Source organism: Polyodon spathula, chromosome 9 (genome assembly GCF_017654505.1).
Source record: "Polyodon spathula isolate WHYD16114869_AA chromosome 9, ASM1765450v1, whole genome shotgun sequence".
In the NCBI taxonomy this organism is placed as follows: domain Eukaryota; kingdom Metazoa; phylum Chordata; class Actinopteri; order Acipenseriformes; family Polyodontidae; genus Polyodon; species Polyodon spathula.
The window spans coordinates 35758883-35783729 of NC_054542.1; the positions used below are offsets into that span (position 1 = coordinate 35758883).

Sequence of the window (24847 nt, forward strand, 5' to 3'; positions counted from 1 at the left end):
GAACATGTTGTGGACAGGTTTGGAGTGCAAAGGGACACATCTCACAAAGCCTTGCGCTACTCTGATAAGTGGTAACCAGCTGACGATAGAGTGGGCAATGGTAAACGGCATGATATGTGAAAGCTACAGAAAAATGGCCAAGTTTCAGTTTTTGCAAAAAAATCATAAGCGTACACATAGACATTGTTCTAAATGTTGCACTCCTCTGTGAACTTGCTCTGTGTATGTGTCTCACAGGTGTAGAGTGTGAAAGAGGGTTTAGTACCCCAAATCTTTGTCAACAGCCACATTGAACAAACTGATGGGGATTGTTTTGCTTTGTTCAGCACTTGAAGTACAACTTCAACAAAGCTGTTGCGCACTGGAACGAAAGAAAACTTAGGAGGGAGCCAGGTTGTTAAAGCCATATAAAAGCAGAACAAATAACAAATAAAATGATGCTTGTCACCCATCTGTGATATTTTAAGTTAAAAGAAGTACAGTAGTTGAACAGAAGTTCAGTTCGTAAGAAATTTAAAATTACAACTGCTGGCAAATTTCTGGGAGTGATTTACTACTGACAGAAAAAAAATATATCTGGAGCACTGCATACAGTTAAGTAAAGAATGCATTAAAAGGCACAAAGACAATATACTCTCTAAAAAAGTGTACTGTATTATACCCAAACCAGAGTCCAAGGTTTAAGAAGTATGCATGTCCAACTCAAATTCATTTTATTTGAATTCATTTAATTTATATATTCATTCATGCATACATTGTCATTATTTGTATAATTTGCATGTATGCTGTAATACTCCATTGTAGATGCTACTAACTCATATTTCAGTAAAGTATTGTACTGCATTCTACAGGATATCCTGTTTAGTGGTATGAACAAAGACCTTTCAGCTGCTGAATTGAGCTCTTTTGTAAATGTAAAATTAATAAATAAATTTAATGGAAAATAGTGTATGCCATAAAATCCAGCTGCACACAATTCGAAGTGGTTCCTTTGCAAGAACTGTAATTTAGGTATTTGAAATACCAGATATTTATTTTTAATTGCAGTTCAAGGAGCAGTTGAAAAAGCCTTGGCAGTTTCGCATTGTACTTCATGCTTCAATTTTGAGGTTTCAAAGACACCACCAGTGTGGTACAGTATGTCAGACTGTGGTGTTGTCGTCGTCGTTATTTCAGCGTCATTGCTTTCAATAAGACAGCTTCTGAGCCATTAGAATAAAAGAGGGCCAATGAAAATGTGACCCAGACTATCTTTGGCAGGAAATCAGCTGATTTAAAATTCCAGCTACTGAAGGGCTGCGGAGTGTGTGTGTTTGAGCCAAGCTGGAGCGCCCAGTCCATCTGCACTGCAGTCAGACACTCCAACCTCTGAGGCTTCTCACGGCCCATTAAAAATTGCAGTGCTATCCAAATATTACTTTTATGACTGCCCTCCTGATGGAGCCGAGTGAGAGGGCCTGCTGTAGCCTTCAGAACAGTTCCAGCATGCTGTGGCATCAGGCCAGAGTGCAGGTACAGCCTGCTCAGCTAGGGATCTGACTGCAATCCTGAAGAATCTGTAGAGAGGTGGCTGGTGAACTGCAGCTCAGATCAGTCCAGACCAATACAGGGTGGGGGTTTAGAGATGACTCTTAATCAAACGGCACTGATATAACCAGTCATGTATAGGTTAACTTATTTGGTAGAGGGTGTTACCAGAGTTTTTTTGTTCCTTCTTTGCTAACTATTCCAGCAAAAATGACTTTTGATACTTCTCAAATGTGCTTGCTTCTGAAGTGAGGTGGGAAAGCATATTGGCATTGCGCTGTTCAGTGAAGCATAAATTTGAAGCATTGTGCTCTGAAGCCTGTGTAACACTGATATGTTCTTTAAGGCTAAATGGAAGTGGGTATAGTTAGATGCTGTCTCCAGAAAAAAAGGCATGGAGGAATTAATATCACAGAAATGTCTCAAATGTCAAATAAACATTGATAATATTGTGAAAAGGAAATAATCCTTCAGTTTTTGTTGTTGAAGACTTAACATGCAAGGTTTCCTTTCTGTAGCTCAATCTGTCCTAATTTTTTATTTTTATTTTGGCAGAACAGATGTAACGTATACAATGCATGATGCATCAGTCTTAAACAGATCCTTCATTTGCACCCTATCACTTTACTGGGCCATTTATTGTTTTCTTTGCTTTCGCAGGACAATAAAACAATGGGAAATGCAGGGTAAAAAATGCACACTGTACCAGTACCTGTAATTTTAGCTTGCATTTTACTTGAGGGTATTATATCATATTCTCTAGGTGACAGCTAAAGGGTGATACTGTTCCTATTGTTGAAATTGCTAGGTTGAAATTGCTCAGGGCAGGAGATGACACATTATTTATATATATTAGTTAAAGAATGTTCCTGACAAGTTTCTAGTTGATGTCAGTAGTAGGCTGTGTATTGTGTAAAACACAACTGTAGTAATCTGTCATCCCTTTATCCTGTGTACAGTATCTGTACAGAAGCCTCATAGAAAATTAGACCAGGATAGATGATGTCAGGCAGAATTTGCAGAGTCTAACTCCTTAGAGGTAGTCTAAGGTTCTTTTAGAAAGACATTGAATGCTCAATCCCTCATTGTTACCTCTCTGCAACAATGTGGAGAGCTCCTCATTTGTGGGCCCTCAGCAGTTAGCTTTTAAAAATGCTTCTAGGTTACTCAGTTGTAGGTGCATCGTTTTTGTATGCAAGGCACCAAAAAGACCATTGATTGAATCACTGTAGCATGGAACTAAAGTGCCCTCCCATCTCACTTGAGGATATAGCAGCTGGTTACACGAAGGGGGAAATATGTGGGATATTCATTGTTCTATTCTCCTGTTCGCTGAACACAGTAACTAATTTCATTCCTCAGAAAAGGGGCTCAACACTTTCACAGGTTTTCAAGTTTCATGGTCTATCGTAATGTTTATGGTAATACGGTAACCCGCAACAATTCACATTTATAAAGCTGCTGCCTATATCATCTACGGAATATGCAACATTAGTGACCAGAGTGGGTTCCATAGAAACATTGTCTGTTTATACTGGTGGCCTTTAAGAAAGCTCTGATTGCATTTTGTCCTGTAGCAGGACATGCTTGTACATTGAATGGATCTTAAACTGAAGTTGAAGCCCTTGCTGATGAGAGGTACAATATAGAAGCATACATTGACTGTGAATGTGTGGTTAAAGACTAGTCACCTCTCTACAGTCACATAAGTACAGTACCTATTTTTATTATTATACATTTTTCTTATTTGGGCAGGCGATATCTACAAACGTAATTGGGTCAGAGTCATGAATATATATATATATATATCTATATATATATATATATATATATCTATATATATATCTAGATATATATATATATATATATATGCACACACACTTTGAAATTTGTAGTTAATACAAAATAAGATGTAACTGATATGCTGTGCATTGTGATTGGTTACATTCCCCAGTATAATAAAGACTTATGGCATGTGAATTAAAAATATCAAACAATTATAAATACTCTATCTTAAAAAGATATTTCAGCACAGTAACAGTTGAAATTAATGGATGGAAAAAAGTCAATGATCAGCTTTACTGAACTGTGCTTTGCCACCTTATGCTTTTGCAGACCTCAGGAAACACATTTAATTGAAGTTCTTACAGCTACTGTACAAATTAGATTATTATTATTTTTTTAACTGTATTTGAACACAAGAGCTTCCTCTGTTTTTTCATTAGCCAGTTATGTTGATTTAACCGAGCTGTTTCATTAAGTTAATTAGCTGGCTGCCCACTTGAGTTTGATGCGTGATCCCCCACTGAAGAGCAGTTTGCTGTGCTGATTCAAGCATTCCTTTCTCAACGCCTTTGCTAAAGTCAGCCGCCGCTGTGTGTTGTTGCTGGTTAAAGAATCCTGAATGGTTTGCCCTTGGGAAATGTGTCCAAGGCAAACAGTCTAGTTTTCTGTGCATAGTAAGGTGTTTTAAGGCAGTCTTGCCATCCTTGCAATGCAACATTTGCAGGAGCCACACTCACTGATGCACTGTATTATGTGGCTGCAGTTTTTTGTATGTAGATGATCATGATTTTTTTGTTGGATAGCAGCCAGGATGGGACACATCCCTTTATATGCTGGAGGCCATTTGGCCACTAGCTTTCAAAACCTGGTGGCCAAGTGAACTTTTATGGTGGCCAACATTTTCAAACGGGGACAAAATGAGGAGACATATGTATATGTTGCACACACGTTGCTTTGCTTGCTTTGTTTTCATGTTTTTTATTATCTTTAAATTGTTGGAGGGGAACGGTATACAATCAGTGTGCCAAAGAACTAAGTTCATATAATTCCAGGGAACTTTATGCATTAAATGCCAGGGAACTATATACATAAAATACCAGGAAATAGAACTATATTAATCAAATGCCAGGGAAGACAACTATATAAAAAATATTCAAGAAAGTAAATGCATTTTTTTATCAGTTACTGGCTAAAATACTAACAGTCTGTTAGCTCCTGATAGCAGCTATTCAATACTGGCACAGGCCCCTTGTTTAGTGTTCTCAATCAGATGTTCATTTTACAGTTTAAAATAAATAAAATATTGTCACACAAGGTTGTGTGCCCCCTTTTTCCGTGGTTGTTAGATTTGGCTTCAAGTTTGGCTTACAGTAATCTCTTCAGAAATGTTTTGAGGAAATGGAAATGGCATTCTAAATCACAGCTATTGGTGGCTGTCTGTTTTAGTTACTGTGCAGAGAGATCCGCTGTACACCCCAGAGATGGCAGAACAACTTTTACCTAATTGCAGTTAATGCAGTTTATGAATCAGTTATAGAGATGTTTGTCTGAGCTGCTAATGCATTGTGACAGTATTACCTGAGGGAAACTTATTTTTGCTGCAGTGATCTAGGAAACAGAATAGATCTTGAAAAAAAAAAAAAAAAAAAAAATTAATCCTCTCCTCCAGAATATGCACAATTTCAGAGAGATTCCAGAGCGGTGAAAATATGTGATGATTTTGCTTTTGTATCCCAAGCAAACTGAAACTGAGACGGTATAGATGATCATGATTCTGTTTAAGCTGGCAAGTACTTTACTGATACCAAGGTTAAGCTTGGTGCTACAGCCCATCTTGAACATTTCCACAAGCTGTGCAGTAGTCCTCACTCCAAGGTGATGGTACAAATAACTAAGTTTACTTTAACAATTTTTTAAGCATAATTAAGAGAATAGCAGCACAGTACCTGTTGAAACGAGGGAGGATAGAAACATAATTAGTGGCACCTGTAGCTTCAGTTATACGAATATGAAGGTTGTAACATCTGCAAATATAATTGTGAAGGATATTATCACTGTTAAATATTTTTTTTCCAAACTTTCAGACCCCTCCGGTGCCGTGTGTGTATATATATATAAAATATATATAATCTCATCTCAAATTGAACTTCTCAGGGTGATTAATTGTCAAATTAACTTGTCCAACAAAAATGAGTTAATGCCCTTGCCAAGTGCAATCTATTTTCTACCGTGACGTGTACACAGAAGCCTGCATTAAGGGTACTGTTATGATGCCAGTGGCCTATGGGACTCTCTCTTTTATTTTTTTTACAGGTTTACTGAAGTATGAGTGTTGTCCTGTGCCTCTCTCCCCATGAAATCCTCACATATCAAGACAGCATCAATGGCATATCTCTTTCAATGAACAAAACTCGTTCAGATAATTTTTTGCCAGCAAATTTTGCTTGCGCGATATGGAAACTGGGGCACATCTGGCCGCATAGACCCCAGTGACGTTGGGCGTGTACCTTTACCTTTTTTAGACCATACAATCACAGTGTAATTTTAAATATATGTATTTAAGTATTTTGCGTGTGATCGCAAGGCTATAAAGTGCAAAGGATGTCACAGTTGGGTATATAAATTAGTCATGTGTGCTTATGGTGTTACTAATGGCGAGTAGAAATATATTTGAAGTTTTGCTTCAAGTGCACCACGTAGATAAAGATGATAGTGTCTATGAGGATGATGGTGAATGTGTAGCTTTACATGATGAGATGGGGAGCTCTGTTGAAAAAGTATCATCAGAAGATTCAGATGGTGCATGAAGCAGCGATGAAACAGCTGAAGAAAGTAATACGAGTAAAGCATTGGAAAAGATGGGACAGTGCGACAAAAGGAGACTCCGCCCACATCACGAGCTGGACAACAGAACGTTATACGGAACTGCCTTGGTGTTGTACGTTCTGCAGGTGCAATCTGCTGGAAAAAGAAAACATTGAGTTTACACTTCAAGCAGCAGCGCAGGATAGCTGTGGTACTGAGAAAATGTCCCATGGGACCAACTGTGAGATACAGTATTGCAGTTTTAAAACAACATCAGGAAAATGTTATGGAAGTACCGATATCACAGTGGCTGTCACAGGCACATACATTAAAAGCCATCTCAAAATATTCCAAGAGGCAATATTCGTTGACACTTTTTCAACTGATTCCTCTTCCAACACGTTCTCGGCAAGCGTCCAGCAAATTATGCAATATCTTAATAATTCTGAAATTGTCATATGAATACTGTTATACAAATAATAAAGTATGCAAACCTAAACAGCCAATATACTGCACCGTATACAGTATATAAAAGTGCAAAATAATAAACTTTTACCTTGAGGCCTTCCTGCCTTCAAAGACTTGGGCTGGTTGAATATAGCATAGTTTGAATCTGCATTTATCAGGGTTGCAATAGTTTGTTTATACATCTCCTGTGACAGTGTTTACTTTTGTTAAACTCCACCCATTGTATCTGATCAATAAGTCATTTTCCAAGTTTTGTAAATCCTTCACAAACCCCTTTAACAGAAATGTTCTGGTAGAGCCTCCTTTCAGATGCTTTTTTAAAATGCAGGTTTAAAAGTCCATTATGGATGCGATCAGATTGTCTGCCTCAGAGAAATGATTCATCTAGATGAGATGGATATGAAACCCAGACTGAACCTGGATTTGATGGATCCCATTTTTTTACGTTAAACTTAATAAACAGGGGTAGTTGATAGCATTAAAAAAACAAATGTAAAAATGTCTTGAAATCATGAAGCTGGTAGGCTGTGTTTTATCTAAACACATACAATTCCCCACATTATTAATCAGTGTTTAGAATTAGCCAGCAGTTAATCTGGTAATAATGTAATTATTCTTTAGATCAATTTGATTTAGTGCTGGGACGAACTAGGTATTTTCATGTTCAGATATGTGTTGAAAAATTAGTATAGGTATTCAAACATTTGTTCATTTGCAAAACGTAATCAAAACCATTATAAACATATCTCAGAAGTAAGAAAAGGTTCTGAAGGCCTTACTTTACCCACTGAAGCAAGTGAAAATTGTCAAATTTACCTTGAATAAACTCTTTAAATACAATAAATGTGGAAAAGTGGAACATTCCACATAACAGTAGTACAATAGTATCACAATATAAAACAAAAACATAAATGTTGATCACTATATATAACATGCTTTAATTTCTAGCAATTATGTAATTTCTGGTGACCGTGGACTGGCATTCTGCCTTTGAATCCATGTCATGCTATGGCCACTCAAATATTTATATAATTTCTCTCCCTGAACTCTTTAAAAGAGTTTGCCACTAATTAAGGGTTGAGTGGAGAATTTCTGCGTACAAAAGTTGCAGGTGAAAACTGTTTTCTTGAGGTTTGTTTTAAATTAAACGCTTGCTATTTAACAGGAAAAACAGGCCATTACATTCATTGCATTAATATACATGCATCACGGCCTCTCACAGTCTCCTGCCAAATTAACACAGGCATGAGACAACAGGGCTATTATTAGTGAGCTGTTGTGTAAGTGCACCTGTCAACAGAGGGAGAACGAAGTGGTACAGGACTTGTTTCTCAGGAGCATTAATAATTGCGAGTTCTGGTGTTTGATTTATGCTCTTTTGTAAATGGTAGTGCAGTCTTTGCATTCTATTTTGGTCTTAAGATGGTGGTGGAGACTTCCTGTCTGTATTTTCCTGAGTACCCCCAAATGATAACTTGCGAAAGACATTCTTTAGTTCAAGCTTTTGAATACATGCATGTCATATTCTTGTTTATACTTGAATCTAGAGAAACACTTGTCCAAGCATTCTTTATCAGCCATTAAGTAGAGTATCTGAATCTTGTTGTGTTTGTGTCAATAAGACGCATTCAACTGGGATAAAACTTCTGGATATACTTTAGCTCCAGCGATTAAAATATCAATCTGATATCTAATGTATGAAGATCTGTCTGTATCTTACAGTGGATTGTTATTGTGATCTAATGTTTCAAGTAAATGAAGTTTCATTTTTAATGTAAGGCCGTGGTGAGATATGAATCTTACCGACATGCTTGTTTTATTTGGCCTAATTTGTGGGAGGATAAAAGCTTATTATGCAAATGTTCTGAAGCCCAGGTTCATATGTAGTTAAATAAAGTTAATAATACCCTGTGGCAAAGTGGTTGGTAAGAGGAACAGGTGTAGCGGTGATGTGGTGCAGGAATGACGAACAGACAGCGGTATTTCAGTGAACAAGGTGCTTTAATTGGTAATCCAGGTCTGGTGACTGTTAAATAATATCCTCGGCTATACACAACAATGTGTAAAGCGCGTGGATAACAAAAACTGGGCACAGTCCCGAACAAAAACACAAGACGCGGACACCAGTCCTGGGTGCGTGCAGACGTGCAGGTGCTCGGTGCAGACGCAGGTTTGTGTGGAGTGCAGTGGTGCTCCGGATAGTGCTGACCCTTTTTCCGACAGCTCCGGAGAAGTGCTTTAACTGTCTACAGTGACAAAACACAGACATTTAACAATACACACACACAACACGCATTTCTCTTTTAATTACTGAGAGTTTCTCTCTCGCTCCTTCTCTCTCCAAACGTTTACCCAAACGAAGGAAGAGATCAGCGTTACCCTGGCCCCTATATGTAATCCCGCATGATATCTAGGTAAATGGTTGCAGCTGCCTTATTACTTGTAGCTGCCCCTCGTTTACCTTTCAAGTCAATACGGTCTTACAACAGAGTCTCGCTTCTTTCCAGGCTGACCCACTTCCCAGTCCCGGAAACGAACTGTCAGGCCAGCCCTTTCAGATACTTCTCCTCTCATTCTTTAGTGCCCTCACAGGTCGGGAGGAAGATTTATCACCAGAACTCACTGTATTTCTGTCACATACCCTCAGTAGCTAAGTCAGGTAGAAGACTTTTAAGTAATGCTCATTTCTTCATATAAAAACAATTCTGATATTGCATACCAGCAATTCAGACTTTTAATTATCTCCAAGAGGTTCCCAATGCCATTGAAACTACAGTACGTTTGAAAAGTCGCCATTTGTAAAATCTGTTCCTGAATCACTTATAAACAACAGCGGTGTTAAAACTAAGGTTTAATTACTGTATTTCCCCCTTCTGACTTAATTTATGGCCAATTATTTACCATTGATTAATTGTGTGCCCAGCAGTTACTTGACATGTAATACAAATGTACAGTATTATACTGTTGCTTGTATTCGCGTTTCCATTTTGTAAATAAGCTGTATTGGACTGTCAGATCAGAAATATTGCACTGCTTTACAACCCCAGTGGGCCAGTGATTTTCTTCTGCTGATTAAATACTTTTATCAACATGTGCCTCGTTTTCTTGCATTATTCAGAGTACTTTCCCTCTGGTTTTGTCTTCATTAATTTCAATACCAGAGAGTGAGTCTTTTTTTTTTTTTTATGATGTCAGAATAAGTAGACCATATTTCATGTGATATGCACTCAAATTACTGTACGTGGCCAATTCTAAACCTTCCACCATTCTTCATACGCTGTACCAAACGATATCATGATTCTCTAGGTTAGGTTTGTTAGTGGGTAGCATATAAAAAAAATGTAGGCCTGCCTTTTTTGTTTTTACAAAGTGAGACTGAGAATGTCTGCACGGACCATGTTTTTGGTATATAGACACCTATTTGTGGTTGCTTATTTCTCTAAATTAAGCATTTATGTGAGCATATTTTTAGAATGCTCACTCTGGATTTCCCAAGTTTTGTCTTTTTTTTTTTTTTTTAACATGTGCGTGAGCCTTTTCTTCTTTATGTAAAAAGTGCATAAAGTGAACAGAGACAGGTTTAGCCCGGAAGTGTTTGAAGGTCAGCTAAACTCAATGGTCAGGTATAAAGACACAGTATGCTGTACATGAATCACAAAACTGTTATGTGCTCTTTGTTAGAGTGAAGATGTGTCACCTTCACTGTGCTGTATGTATGTCTGTTCTATTCTTAGTGCTGGACAGTGAACCTATAGAGATTTCTCTGTGGCTGGGCATACTGAATAAGTAAATGATACCTGGGGGGGGAACCTCCATTCATTTAAAAATAAATGTATTCTGTTTCAAAGGGACCATCATTATTTTTACTTTTACGTAAAAAGTCTGTACCTTGTTAATAATGGTAGACCTGCCCACGCACATGACAATCTGGATTTTACATATCTTTGGGTCAGACAGAACCTTACATAGACCTAAGTGACGTTTTAAAACAACCTTTTGGGATTGTGCTGTTATCTGCACAATCCCTTATCTGACCACCTGCAACAAATTCAATTGTAATTTTTAAATGTCGATCTTGCAGCAGCTAGCCATACAGTACACTACAATGACAATGTCCTGATGCTTACCTGTCAAGCTTCATTGCTCTGGTGCACCTGTGTTGTTCTAAACTCTTGAATAAACTGTTGTGACTTTCTGAACCACACTTTACATAACAGTAAGTCATGCCTGACATGTGAAATAGGCTCTTTGCTCTGATTAACATCTTCACATCCCTGTCTTATCTTTAAAGCCATAATATTGTTTACTTGCCTTTGATCATCCAAGGTTCTGTTATTATTGATGTGCCCTTTAAGCAGTGGAGATTGCAGTTGATCATAATATACTGTGACTGATTTTAAAGGCACTCGCCAGCAGAACTGTCTGCATGTTTATACAGCTACCTAAATTGTGCTTTGTTTGTGGTTGAGGTGTATTGCAGTGAATGAGTGCTACTGCTATTCAAATTAGCAATTTTGTTTCATTAGCCATTTCAACTGGCAGTATTTTCAGTGTGTAGGAACTATTCAGGAAAAAGTTTTAAATACAGATCTAAAATGTTGACATATTGTCCTTTACACTGTACATAACTGTATTCTGTTAAATGGGTTTTATAAATCTTGCATGATAAATGTGTTGGTGACCTCTGACCTAATGTGGCTGCCATATTGTGCTGTATAGAGACAGCACACTTTGAGTCTTAGTTTGAGTCTCTTTTTCACATGTCCATTTTACTTCATGTTTAGAAAACATTCAGTTATGCGTGATAATTTTCTGCACTAGCTATTAGTAGTTACCATTATTTTCATATTGCAGATGATGAAACATGCATGGGACAACTACAGACAGTATGGCTGGGGGCACAATGAGCTGAAACCTCTCGCCAAGAAAGGCCATTCCACCAATATCTTCGGTAGGTTGTTTTGAATACTTTTGTAAAATTGCTATTTTTTGTAGAGGGCAAATCTTAATAGCGGTACATCTTTCTGGAATGTGTCACAGCTGCAGCCTGAGATTATGATTCAGTAATACAAAGGGCATGTACCTTTTGTTTTAATTTTTATATCGGTTGCTATAGTGATGAAGAATGAGAAACATGTTAGCAGTATGCTCAAATGTGACATTATTTTGAGACCATTCTTACAAAGCATTAACATAAGCATATCTGTGGCTGTCTTGCCAAAGTGCATGTCACATTAGTGCAGAGCTTGTTCGGGCACCAGGGATCCCTGGTTTACATACTGTACATGGTAGGCGAAGCAGGCATCTGACGATTCTGCCTCTATAGTCGAGAGTGCTGCTCATGAACTTTACAGTTTTGAACTCGTTGTATAATTCTGGTTCACTGATTTTTAGTATCCAATCTTCCTACATTATTTAGAAGTATAAATACTCTGGTAAACATAAATAAAATAACGTTTTTTGTTTTATTTCCCTTTAAAAAAACAAAAAACAAACAACCATTTCACAAATCATCTCAAGCGATTTGAAACGGGTAAAAATCTTATCAGAACATTAGTTGAAAATACAGCTACATTAGCATGTATGGTAATTGAAGACACACCATGTCCATCATTTATTTTTTTTGCAAGTTTATGTCTCTGCTGAAACTCAACAAGGCGACTGCCAACGAAGAAAAAAACAAAAAAAACAATGTTTCAGTAAGACAGAGCTAAAAGAAATCTGATTATCTATATGAGGATGGTGGGATAGTATTCTTAAAGTTTTTCTGTAATTCGCATGATCATGTATGAGTCAATACGTAAGCAATAAGGCACGACAGCGTGTGGGATATACTCTAATATCCACACGCCCCGAGTGCGTTATAATTCACGAGGCGAAGCCGAGTGGCTTTAACCGCCAGGGCGTGTGGATATTAGATTATATCCTACACCCAAAAGTGACTTATTGCACTTATAAAATGGATCAACCAACATTACAAAAAAATAGCCCCTTCCTTCCATCTCTGCCTACCCTTAGAAAAAATAGTCCCTTAAAACATTAAAAAAAAAAAAAAAATGCATTAATTTAAAAAACAAGAGTCTGATTTGAAAAAAAAAACAAACAAAATAATTGTGGTAATATTTATGACACTTATTTTAACTAGCAACATTATATTTATGTTCAAATGCCATGTTTAATTATTAATATGTTGACAAAAAGTGGGAACAAATGGAATTGGCCATTTTTGAAAAACTGAAATTGGTATTCCCAAGAATGGAACATTAGTATCCCTAAAGATGGTTACAATTGAAGGTAGTGCAGACGCCAGTGTTTAATGCAGTAGTGTAAAGCAATTTTTTGCAGGCCACCAGTTAAGCATGCAGTCTACACTGAGTGAACAAAACATTAAGAACATCTGCTCTTTCTATTAAATAGACTGACGAGGTGAATCCAGGTGAAAGCTATGATCCCTTATTGATGTAACCTGTTAAATCCGCTTCAATCAGTGTAGATGAAGGGGAGACAGGTTAAAGAAGGATTTTTAAGCCTTGACATAATTGAGACAAGGATTGTGTTTGTGTGCCATTCAGAAAGTAAATGGGCAAGACAAAAGATTTAAGTGCCTTTGAACGGGGTATGGTAGTAGGTGCCAGACGCACCGGTTTGAGTGTGTCAAGAACTGCAACGCTGGGTTTTTCACGTTCAAGCAGTTTCCCTTGTGTATCAAGGATGGTCCACCACCCAAAGGACATCCAGCCAATGGCAGGCCAGTAGTCGAAAACGGCTTACTGATGTAAGCGGTCAAAGGAGGCTGACTCGAATTTTGCAGAGCAACATAAGAACATAAGAAAGTTTACAAACGAGAGGAGGCCATTCGGCCCATCTTGCTCGTTTGGTTGTTAGTAGCTTATTGATCCCAAAATCTCATCAAGCAGCTTCTTGAAGGATCCCAGGGTGTCAGCTTCAACAACATTACTGGGGAGTTGATTCCAGACCCTCACAATTCTCTGTGTAAAAAAGTGTCTCCTATTTTCTGTTCTGAATGCCCCTTTTTCTAAACTCCATTTGTGACCCCTGGTCCTTGTTTCTTTTTGCAGGCTGAAAAAGTCCCTTGGGTCGACACTGTCAATACCTTTTAGAATTTTGAATGCTTGAATTAGGTCGCCACGTAGTCTTCTTTGTTCAAGACTGAACAGATTCAATTCTTTTAGCCTGTCTGCATATGACATGCCTTTTAAGCCCGGAATAATTCTGGTCGCTCTTCTTTGCACTCTTTCTAGAGCAGCAATATCTTTTTTTATAGCGAGGTGACCAGAACTGAACACAATATTCAAGATGAGGTCTTACAAGTGCATTGTACAGTTTTAACATTACTTCCCTTGATTTAAATTCAACACTTTTCACAATGTATCCGAGCATCTTGTTAGCCTTTTTTATAGCTTCCCCACATTGCCTAGATGAAGACATTTCTGAGTCAACAAAAACTCCTAGGTCTTTTTCATAGATTCCTTCTCCAATTTCAATATCTCCCATATGATATTTATAATGTACATTTTTATTTCCTGCGTGCAGTACCTTACACTTTTCTCTATTAAATGTCATTTGCCATGTGTCTGCCCAGTTCTGAATCTTGTCTAGATCATTTTGAATGACCTTTGCTGCTGCAACAGTGTTTGCCACTCCTCCTACTTTTGTGTCGTCTGCAAATTTAACAAGTTTGCTTACTATACCAGAATCTAAATCATTAATGTAGATTAGGAATAGCAGAGGACCTAATACTGATCCCTGTGGTACACCGCTGGTTACCACACTCCATTCTGAGGTTTTTCCTCTAATCAGTACTTTCTGTTTTCTACATGTTAACCACTCCCTAATCCATGTACATGTGTTTCCTTGAATCCCAACTGCGTTCAGTTTGAGAATTAATCTTTTGTGCGGGACTTTGTCAAAAGCTTTCTGGAAATCTAAATAAACCATGTCATATGCTTTGCAATTATCCATTATCGATGTTGCATCCTCAAAAAAATCAAGCAAGTTAGTTAGGCACGATCTCCCTTTCCTAAAACCATGTTGACTGTCTCCCAGGACCCTGTTACCATATAGGTAATTTTCCATTTTGGATCTTATTATAGTTTCCATAAGTTTGCATATAATAGAAGTCAGGCTTACTGGTCTGTAGTTACCTGGTTCAGTTTTGTTTCCCTTTTTGTGGATCGGTATTACGTTTGCAATTTTCCAGTCTGTCGGTACCACCCCTGTGTCAAGAGACTGCTGCATGATCTTGGTTAGCGGTTTGTAAATTACTTCTTTCATTTCTTTGAGTACTACTGGGAGGATCTCATCCGGCCCAGGGGATTTGTTTATTTTAAGAGCTCCTAGTCCCTTTAACACTTCTGCCTCAGTTATGCTAAAGTTATTTAAAACTGGACAGGAACTGGATGACATGTGGGGCATGTTGTCAGTATCTTCCTTTGTAAAAACTTGTGAAAAGTAATCATTTAATATATTTGCTATTTTTTTTTCTTCATCTACGATTTTGCCATTTGTATCTCTTAAACATTTAATCTCCTCTTTGAATGTTCTCTTGCTGTTGTAATATTGGAAAAACATTTTGGAATTGGTTTTAGCTCCCTTAGCAATGTTCATTTCTATTTCTCTCTTGGCCTTTCTAACTTCCTTTTTGACTTGCGTTTGCAGTTCTGTGTACTCTTTCTGCGTACTTTCTTTTTGGTCCTTTTTTAATGCTCTGTAAAGTGTCTTTTTTTCGCTGAATATTTTAATTGATCTATTAAACCATTTTGGCAATTTAGTTTTACATTTAGATTTGTCTACTTTAGGGATATAATTGTTTTGTGCCTCTAGTACTACATTTTTGAAGAACAACCATCCTTCTTCTGTGGGTGTTTTCTCTATTTTACTCCAATCTACTTCTGTTAGTCTCTGTTTCATACCTTCATAGTTTGCTTTTCTAAAATTGTAAACCTTAGCTTTAGTCATTTCTTTTGGGGATTTAAAAAACACTTCAAATGAGACCATGTTGTGGTCTGAGTTTGCCAGTGGTTCTCTGACCTCTGTTTTAGTTATTCTATCTTCGTTATTTGAAAAGACTAAATCAAGGCATGCCTCCCCTCTAGTGGGTGCCTTCACAAATTGTGTTAGGAAGCAGTCATTTGTCATTTCCACCATTTCTATTTCATCCTTCGCGCTACCCACCGGGTTTTCCCATTTTATATGGGGGAAGTTGAAATCCCCCATTAGTATGGCTTCTCCTTTGCTACACACATTTCTAATGTCATTGTATAACAGATTATTTTGCTCACCGTCTGAATCTGGCGGTCTATAGCATGCTCCTATTATTATGCCTTTTGAATTTTTGTCCGTTATTCTGACCCATATTGATTCGGTTTTATTTTCTTTGTCCAGGTTTAACACCTGGGCTTCAAGACTGTTTCTTATGTATAGCGCTACCCCTCCTCCTCTTCTGTCCTGCCTGTCTTTCCTATACAGTGTATACCCACAAATATTAAATTCGTCCCCATCACTCTCAGACAACCACGTTTCTGTAACACCTATCACATCATAGTTACCTGTTAGTGCAGTAGCTTCAAGTTCTAGAATTTTGTTTCTGATACTTCTAGCATTTAGATAAATACATTTAATGGTTGTCTTACCTGAGTTGTTGTTCTTGTTTTGATGCGGTCTCCCTTCTGTTTTTTTGTTGATTTCTCCCCCCTTCCTTTCTAGTTTAAATGCTTCCGAACCTGCTCGAGGATCTTTTCTCCGAGTAGACTAGTTCCCTTGTTATTTAAATGCAGTCCATCCCGTCTATACAGATAGTCCTCGTTGTAGAATGTGGTCCAATGATCAAGATAGGTGAAGCCTTCCCGTGTGCACCACGTCTTCAGCCATGCGTTTTGATTAATTATTTCCAGCTGTCCATATGGTCCTTTGCAAGGTGCGGGTAGTATACCAGAAAATACCACAGTTTTGGTTTTCTCTTTTAATTTCCTTCCTAGCTCTCTGAATTTGTTTTGCAGGGATTTTGGTCTGTCTCTTCCAATGTTGTTTGTACCGATGTGGACGACTACTACCGGGTCGTCTCCTGTTCGTTCCAGGAGCCTGTCCACGTTCTCAGTGATGTGCTTGACCGAGGCTCCCGGAAGGCAGCACACTGTTGTAGTAAGGGGGTCCAAACTGCGAATTGAACTTGCTGTGTTTCTCAATATGGAGTCCCCAACAATCATGACCTCCCTTCTTTTTGCTGTCTGGTCACCACTGTCAATAGGGTCCTGGATGTTGTTCCTTTCATTCTCTTGTTGTTGGTTCTGCTCATCAAAATTCTGAAGTGACTCAAATCTGTTGGTTGTTTTGATTTCTGGTGGTTGTGTTTGACGAAGTTTCTTTTTTTCCCTGCTTCTGCCTACCTGAACCCAGCTGTTCTGACCTTCTATCTCCCTGGTGGCTTTCAGTCTGTTAGGGGTGATGCAGACTTCCATGAATTGTGGGTGTGCCAGTTCCTCAAGATCCTGTTGCTGTCTCACTTCTTCCAGCTCCATTTCTAGCATACTTACTAGTTTATGCAAATCCTGGATCGCGCGGCACTTTACGCACACTTGGTTTAGCTCCGCTGGGTTTTCTCGGATTTCCCACATCAAGCAGGTGTCACAGATTACTGGCTTGAAGACCATGTTGAGGTTTTTTTTTTTTTTTTTAAGTTTAGTTTCTTCTGCAGCCGTCAACCTGCTTTCAAACTGCTTCGAAACTGCTCTGTACTTTTCCACGCCTGTACTTCTCCCACTCGCTGTCGCTTCCACTCGCTGTCGCTGGGAAGACTGCCTCGTTTAACTGCGTTGTTCTGCGGTGCTGTTGGCTCCTCCCCTCGCCCGTGTCTCAGAACGGCGCTGAATTTGAATCAGCTGCTCCGAGTTTCAGCTTGTTTGTTATCAGAAAAACACACGCGGCTGTTTGACTTTGAGCTGCTGCTGTGTTTCCCCAATGTCCTCTGTTTTCTGATTAAAGCAATTCAAGATGCAATTTCTCCTTTCTGCTTCGAAACTGCTCTGTACTTCTCCCACTCGCTGTAGCTGGGAAGACTGCCTCGTTTAACTAACTCTGCAGTTAGTCAACTGACAGTCCAGCACAACATTGGTGCTGAAAGACCCATAAAAGAATGCACAACTCATCGTACCTCTACACAAATGAGGTATGGCAGCCGACGACCTAACAGAGTTCCACATCTTTCAGCAAAACGCAAGAAACTACGGTTGCAGTGGGCTAAGGAATGAAAACACTGGACACTGGAGGATTGGAAAAACATTGCCTAGTCTGATGAATCCCGGTTCCTGCTGTTTCACACTGAAGGGAGAACTAGTGTATGGAGAAAACCACAGGAGTACATGCATCCGTCATGCTGAGTGTCAACATTGCAGGCTGGTGGTGGTGGTGTGATGGTGTGGGGTGTGTTTTCATGGCACACATTGGGCCCCTTGATAAAAGTGGAGCAACGTTTGAATGCCACAGCATATCTGAAAATCATTGCCAATCAGGTGCATCCCTTCATGGCAGCAGTGTATCCATCTGCTAATGGATTTTTTCAGCAGGATAATGCCCTATGCCACAAGGCTAGGATTGTCCAGGAATGGTTCCACGAACATGACAGTGAATTCAGCTTACTGTATTTGCCTGCCCAGTCACCAGATCTCAATCCAATTGAGCATCTGTGGGATAAGATGGAACGAGCTATTGAGAGTAGAGATCCACTACCAGCCAACTTGACACAACTGTGGGAAGCATTGCAGTCAACATGGGCCAGTATCCCTGTGGAACACTTTCGACACCTTGTAGAGTCCATGCCCTGACGAATTGAGGCTGTTCTGAGGGAAAAAGGGGGTGCAGCTCAATATTAGGAAGGTGTTCCTAATGTTTTGTTCACTCAATGTATATCTATGATAACAACCGACAGGATCAGATGATGTTTCAAAATCGGAGGCAGAGCCACAATAAATGTCTTGTTTACATTTAAAGTAAATTTAAAAATTGTTGAGATACTTGTGTTGGAATATTGTTTCAAAATAATATAATGCAACAAAAATATATTAAAAAGGGTTAATGCGTGGCTAAAGGCTTCTCAATGATAATTGACCCTTTTTCAGTCAAAATGGCAAGTTTCTAAGTATCTAAAAAGCTTAGAGGGAACGCTGATTGGGACATAACTCTAGACTGCATAAAACAGTAAACAATCATTAGGATTTTTAAAGAGGTTGACAAGGATGGAAAAAATAAAACAGTACCGGGATGTTGAAATAAAGCAGCAAATAAACAAACAGTACTGTAAACAAGAGGTGTGTGTTTCTAGATCTCCCCAGATGAGGATAATCAAAATACATAATAACCTTGCTGTTTTACAGAAAAAAATTACATTACAACAAGGAATGGTCACGTGTCCTCCCCCCAGAACAATTTAAACACCCTTTTCTCATAGAGCCAGTGCTGCCCTGGTCGCTGACAGTGTAACAGCTCTTTCTAATTCCTTTTCCAACACCTTATTTCTCTGCTGAAAACTTGTTAAGATCGCCTTGCTGACTCTATGCTGGTGGATTTATGTTTTAATTTTTACATTTCATAACAGAATGCTTTCACACATTTATTTTAGGATGCAGAACTGTGCTAGTATTGATAAAGACTCTTGTTAGTTGCCAGTCTTCCCGTCCTGTTTTTTCTCAAGGTTAGCAAGACAAAGTCCTAACTTTGAATTAAAGATGATGTACGTGGTTTGTCCGTAATTAAAGAGTGAGGATGTGTTGTCCGTGACATTGTGCTAAAGGCTGTGGTGGTGAGATACTGGTTTGAACCAGCAGATCATGCCATTTTCAAAAGAGCCTACATATGCTTTATTTATTTTTTTGTTGTTGTTGTTGTACTACCCATTTTGTTTTTCTTTTATGTTCTGATGACAGGGAGTAATAACAGTACTCTAAATGTAGACATTATCTGCTCCTAGCACACCGCTGTGACAATGTGACTGTCTCGCTTTACATTTCTGAGGCTATTATCATTAACAGTTCCGAACTGTGAGCCTAAAGATGTTTTCATCTCTACTAACTTTTGAAGCCAATGATTATTATAATTCTTGTTATTATAATACCTACTGAGGAGTAGTTTTCTTCTAAACTTCAGTGTTTTTACAGTCTGATTATACACAGTGGTGTTACAAGACTTGTGTATAACAAGGTTGATGATAAGCCTGCTAATCTGCTTTTTAAAAACAAACTGTACGACCAGTACGATACATGAACACAATAAAACAATCACTACCAAAACAAACTACAAAAGCCTGCAGATTTCAAGTTGTATCTGGAGAAGACCAGAAGAAATTTAATGAACAGCAGAATAATGCAAGAACTTACAAAAACAATAAGTGACATACATTTACAAGAGTTTACCTCAGTCCATGGGAGGTTAGGCAGTTTAGACTGATGGCCCTCAGAAAGCATAGGCTCTTAAGTGCGTGGCCCTAATGCAATAAAGTTTAATAATAATAAAAAAGAAACAGCTTGCAATAAGAACATATTCAGACAACAAACAAGCAAAAACATACAATACTTTGGTGTGAATTGCCCTATCCAACACAAAAATGAAAGCCAAGAGCTTTTAAACATTTTAAGCCAAGGAGACACTAGTCTACATGTTGCTAGAAAACTGCAGAAAGGGAGATTTTTTTTGTAGAAAGTGACCAAAATTTCAAGTTTTGGACAACTTTATCAAAGGAGAGTTGATTTTGTAGAAGCAATGTTACATCATAGGATTAGTCAAGCAATGAAAAGTCATGAGAAAAGTCATGGAAAATGCAACATTATATTGGACTCAGAAGCTAATAATAATAATAATAATAATAATAATAATAATAATAATAATAATAATAATAATGCCCAAATGCCCTACTGCAATCTGGATCATGCTGTGTCTGAAGCAACACAAATATGGCTAAACAGAAACATTCTTTGCGGAACAGAAACTTTCATGCAGGCGTGTCTGTTTGTTGTTGCGTCGGCTCACGAACAGCCGTCAAGCATTTTGTCTCGCTCAACTCAGATCAAAGCGTGTCAGCCCACATCCTGAGATGGGTCACTGGGACCCGGGTAGGCGTGCCAGTGTGAAAAGGGCTGTATGCTGGCTTTGTTTCAGATTTGTCTGTAAATACATACAGCCAACATTCATATATAACAACCTACACACTGTATGATAAATTCACCCCCTTGCAAAGTTTTCAGATTTTGTTTGCACCTAAGCGTACTCCACGATGCTTTCAAATTAGACTTTACACGTAGAATCTACACAAACTGCTCCACATTGATAGTTAAAAACTGCAATATAAATAAGTAAGATTTACAGAGAAAAACAGATTAATAGCAAGGATTGAATGTTAAACATTCAGAAATCTGAGACGGGTCATTCAATAGAAGTCCGGGGTGCTAAAATGCTTCCATTTGTGACCTGTCTGTCTGGCTGTGAGTGCTGCAATATGTTTTCGTGGATTAAGCTGACAGGGCTGCAGGAACATTTGATGAATTTGAAATAGTCTTTTGCAAACAGGGATCTTTTTTGCTTATGACGTATAAAGGCTGCTACCCACCAGACGAAATGCGGCAAGTGAAACTGCAGCAATACGTCAAAATGAATAGAACCTATACTTTTGATAAGTATCCTTCACACAACAGGCGATCCAGGGGCAGCACTGGAGTGGCACTGGAGCGATTTGACGTGCGTTAAGTATGATATTAAGCAATCAGAGAATAGCTTCCATGCACGCGGTCCAGCGGGGTGAAGCAGTATCCGAAATGATGGCGGAAACAATAATTATTGAAAAAATACCCAGAGCTTTATGTCAAAGTAATCACAATTGTAGATACATATTTGAAAGATAATATATGGGAGTGCATTTCGAAGGAACTGGATAAGCTTGGTGTAATTTATTGCCATATGTGTTGAAATGCCGTCCGAGAAGACACTCGTAATTTCCACATCATGTTGACAAATATGTACCAGTCTATATCATAGTTTTGTCAATATGAATTTTGAACAGTATAGATCTTTTCAAACCTGTCGCGTTACCTCTGAGTTGCTTCAGGTGTGTGTGGTCATGTTGCTGCAAAAGTGTCTCTTGCCAATTAAAAGATTGCATCGCGTCTAGTGTGTGGAGACCAACAGTCTTCCCAAACGAAGCAGTCCTGTTCAATATTCATTTGTTTTGTTGAATATTCATTTGTGGTTATAAATGTGCACCCTTTTTTGCAGCACGGGTCCTCAAGTAAATGCAACAAACATGAATTGAACAAACCAGTGAAATCCCTCAAAGATGTACCGCAATATACACATTTTGGTTAAACTGAGTCAGCCAGCTCACTCATTCTTGAACCTGTAGGGGACTTGTTAACGGTGGCTCTGATAGACCAACAAGTATAAATGCTTGTATTCTATTTATTAGTCCTTCAAATGTACTGTAAATATTATAGAATGAAGGATAGGATGCTGAACAAGCTGCTGTTAGCCAGTACTATAGAAAACGTTCTGTGGCAGTGCTCCGAACAGTCCCCTATTCTGTGTCTTCTGCTTTACTTGTTGTTGTTGTTATTAATCAATAAACAGTGGTTCATTGTTGTTTCAAACATTAATTCACTGGGACACTACTTTTGAAATAGTTAACTTGAAATGTAATTATATTAGCAAGTTGACAGCTAGTTCATTTCCTATCGAGCTTACATTAATGAGTCTGCTCTTCTTCACAGTGTATTGAGTTATATTAAATGTCGCCATGAACTAATGAAGGCAAATCCACTGTAGTGATTAGTTTAGATCTATTTATTTCAACTTAAATGCATTCTTTAAGGTTCATCAGGGTATTTCATTAGTTCCATTTTTGCCACACCACCTCTTTTAAAAGTCAAAAATAACAGTGCCTCTGAAGCTGACTGAATTATTTTGTAATCTCTCTCACAGTTCTTATAAGCATTAGGTATATTCAAGTGTTACAGAACAGCCTGGCGGGTTTGCAAGAAGCACATTAGCTGTGTCTGATCGTGGATCACATATCATATATCAGCGTTTACTCTGGACTGACAGGCATCATAGTATATCCAGATCCTGCTCCCTCCTGCAGCAATGCTCGTTTTCTGTAGCCGTACTACGACACTCGCTTCAAATCAGAGCACCGACATTGTTGCAGGAGGGAGCAGGAACTGGACACAGTGCAATGTTTAGAATAAAAATCCTCTTTCTACAATTTGGGAAAGAAAAAAAAAAGAATTCAGATTATTGTACCCATGGTGTGTGAATTAATATATCAGTACAATTGGGATTGTGTTGAAAAAAATATTGTTGTCATTCGGACAATACAAGATAAAGCCTTTCTTGTAAACAGGTTCAGATTAATCTGCATTAATACAGTTTGAGTTAAGAAATGGGCTTATGGGTTTTATGATTTCATAAACGGAATCTTGCATTGTACCACACTAACTGTCCATGTGTGTAGTTCTGCGTCAATACCTCTGAATGTGTTCTGGAACAGTGAGAGATCAGAGGCTCCAGGTGACTTTGATTGGTATCTAAACACCATCCACAGCACAGAATTGTTGTTTGGTGAAAATAGATCCACATCCACTTATTACTGCATACGTTCTTGTCAAGAAGCCATACATTGGATTTTGGTAAAAGTTGCACAGGGGAATATGATAGAAATGTGTCTTTTTACTTTAATGCAGTTGATAGGTCTTTGGGTCAGTGGAGCTTTGTCAACTGTGCATAATGTACGTTGTTTTTTCATAGTGATGGACAGATATGGTTAAGACCCATTTTTTAAAAAAAACCATTTTACGTGGTTCCCCAAACAGCCATCAGATTTATATATATATCTACACTGTAGATTACACAAGTGTGCTTCTGATATGCCATAAATCTGTGTGTTTCAAAGTTTAGAAGAAAGTAATACTGTATAATAAAATAATCTTGTGCATCAGTGTGAACATAAAGCCCATGCTAAATGTGTTCTGCTAAACTGCTTTCCCATTATGGTTGGCTGGATCTCAAAGACCTACAGATTTCTGGATGGATAGCTTATAATAAATCTGTTCAGTTAAGAGCAGACTGAGCAGGAGCCTGATTGCTCACATTTCTGGCACGTCATTGTTTTCATAAAACTAAAATGGCTGACTCATTGGGGCCGGCCTCCTCAAAAGATAGATACAAATACAATTTTTGTAAACTGTATACAATACTGTATAGTTTAACTGATAATAATTTACATAGACACTACAGTTTGTTTTACTATCAGTTTCATTGGTTATTTGCTGTCTTATCTGGGGCAGCAGCTGACAACTGGAACAAAGGCTGGATTTAACAGAAGAACACAGACACGCTTTTAGCATCCTGAGATAGCCAGGTATAAATTCTAGCATAGAAAAGATGCTTCTTTGAGATACAAGTTATGTCTTGAAGCCTCCTGAACTCTGGAACATTGTGGAGATCATGCCTGTTGTGCTTCCATAGGTCAAACTGGCCATTTACTTCACTTCCGTTAAAGCTATCACTATATTATTGTGCATAATGATAATGTTCAGTATACAGGACATGTAGCTTTTTATCAATGGTTCGTGTTTAATTTTTAATTGCTGTTTGGACATCAGTCATTATAAATCATAAAAATAAGTTTCCTTACAGATCTGGACAGACAAAAACATGTGTTATTGCGATCCCACATCACAGAACATTTACTATTTTAACGAAGCACTTTAAATCTGACAACTCTAAAGCATTGCTTGTTCACAGCTCCACGCTTTGGACAGTACTAGCGTAGGAGTCTGTTGTAATGGGCCTCATGTTGTCTCAACCTGGATAGAAACCCCCTGTGACATAGTATTAGCCACAGTATTAGCCACCAAACAGCCGCCACACTCATCTGACAAACTGTGGCACTTTTTGGTGACAGAAAACAAACATTCTGATAAATCCAGATTATTTAGAGATTGTTTATTAAATTACTTGAACCAGTGCATTTGCCAGTGGTTCAAACCATAATCTCACACCCACAGGTCAGTCATTTTAACCCCAGATCAGGTATCCAGACCAGCTAGTTTATATCAGAACGTGAAATGCTGCTTCCCCGTCATCATTTATTCTGTTTCTTTTTTTAAAAAAAATCATAAATAAAATAACCTGACGGAATAGTGCATTCCTCAGTGCTATCTTTTCTGCATGTGTTGCACTGATCGACATGTAGACCCATAGG

General features: G+C 38.3%; 1 protein-coding gene across 1 annotated transcript in view; it reads left to right on the plus strand.

Moving 5' to 3' along the window:
• The window catches only part of LOC121320736 (mannosyl-oligosaccharide 1,2-alpha-mannosidase IB), a 93525-nt gene that overhangs the window by 21483 nt on the left and 47195 nt on the right, over positions 1 to 24847 (plus strand). Inside the window, exon 4 of the mRNA XM_041259322.1 lies at positions 11440 to 11536. Coding sequence (XP_041115256.1) covers positions 11440 to 11536 — 97 coding nt within the window. The remainder of the gene's footprint in view (positions 1 to 11439; positions 11537 to 24847) is intronic.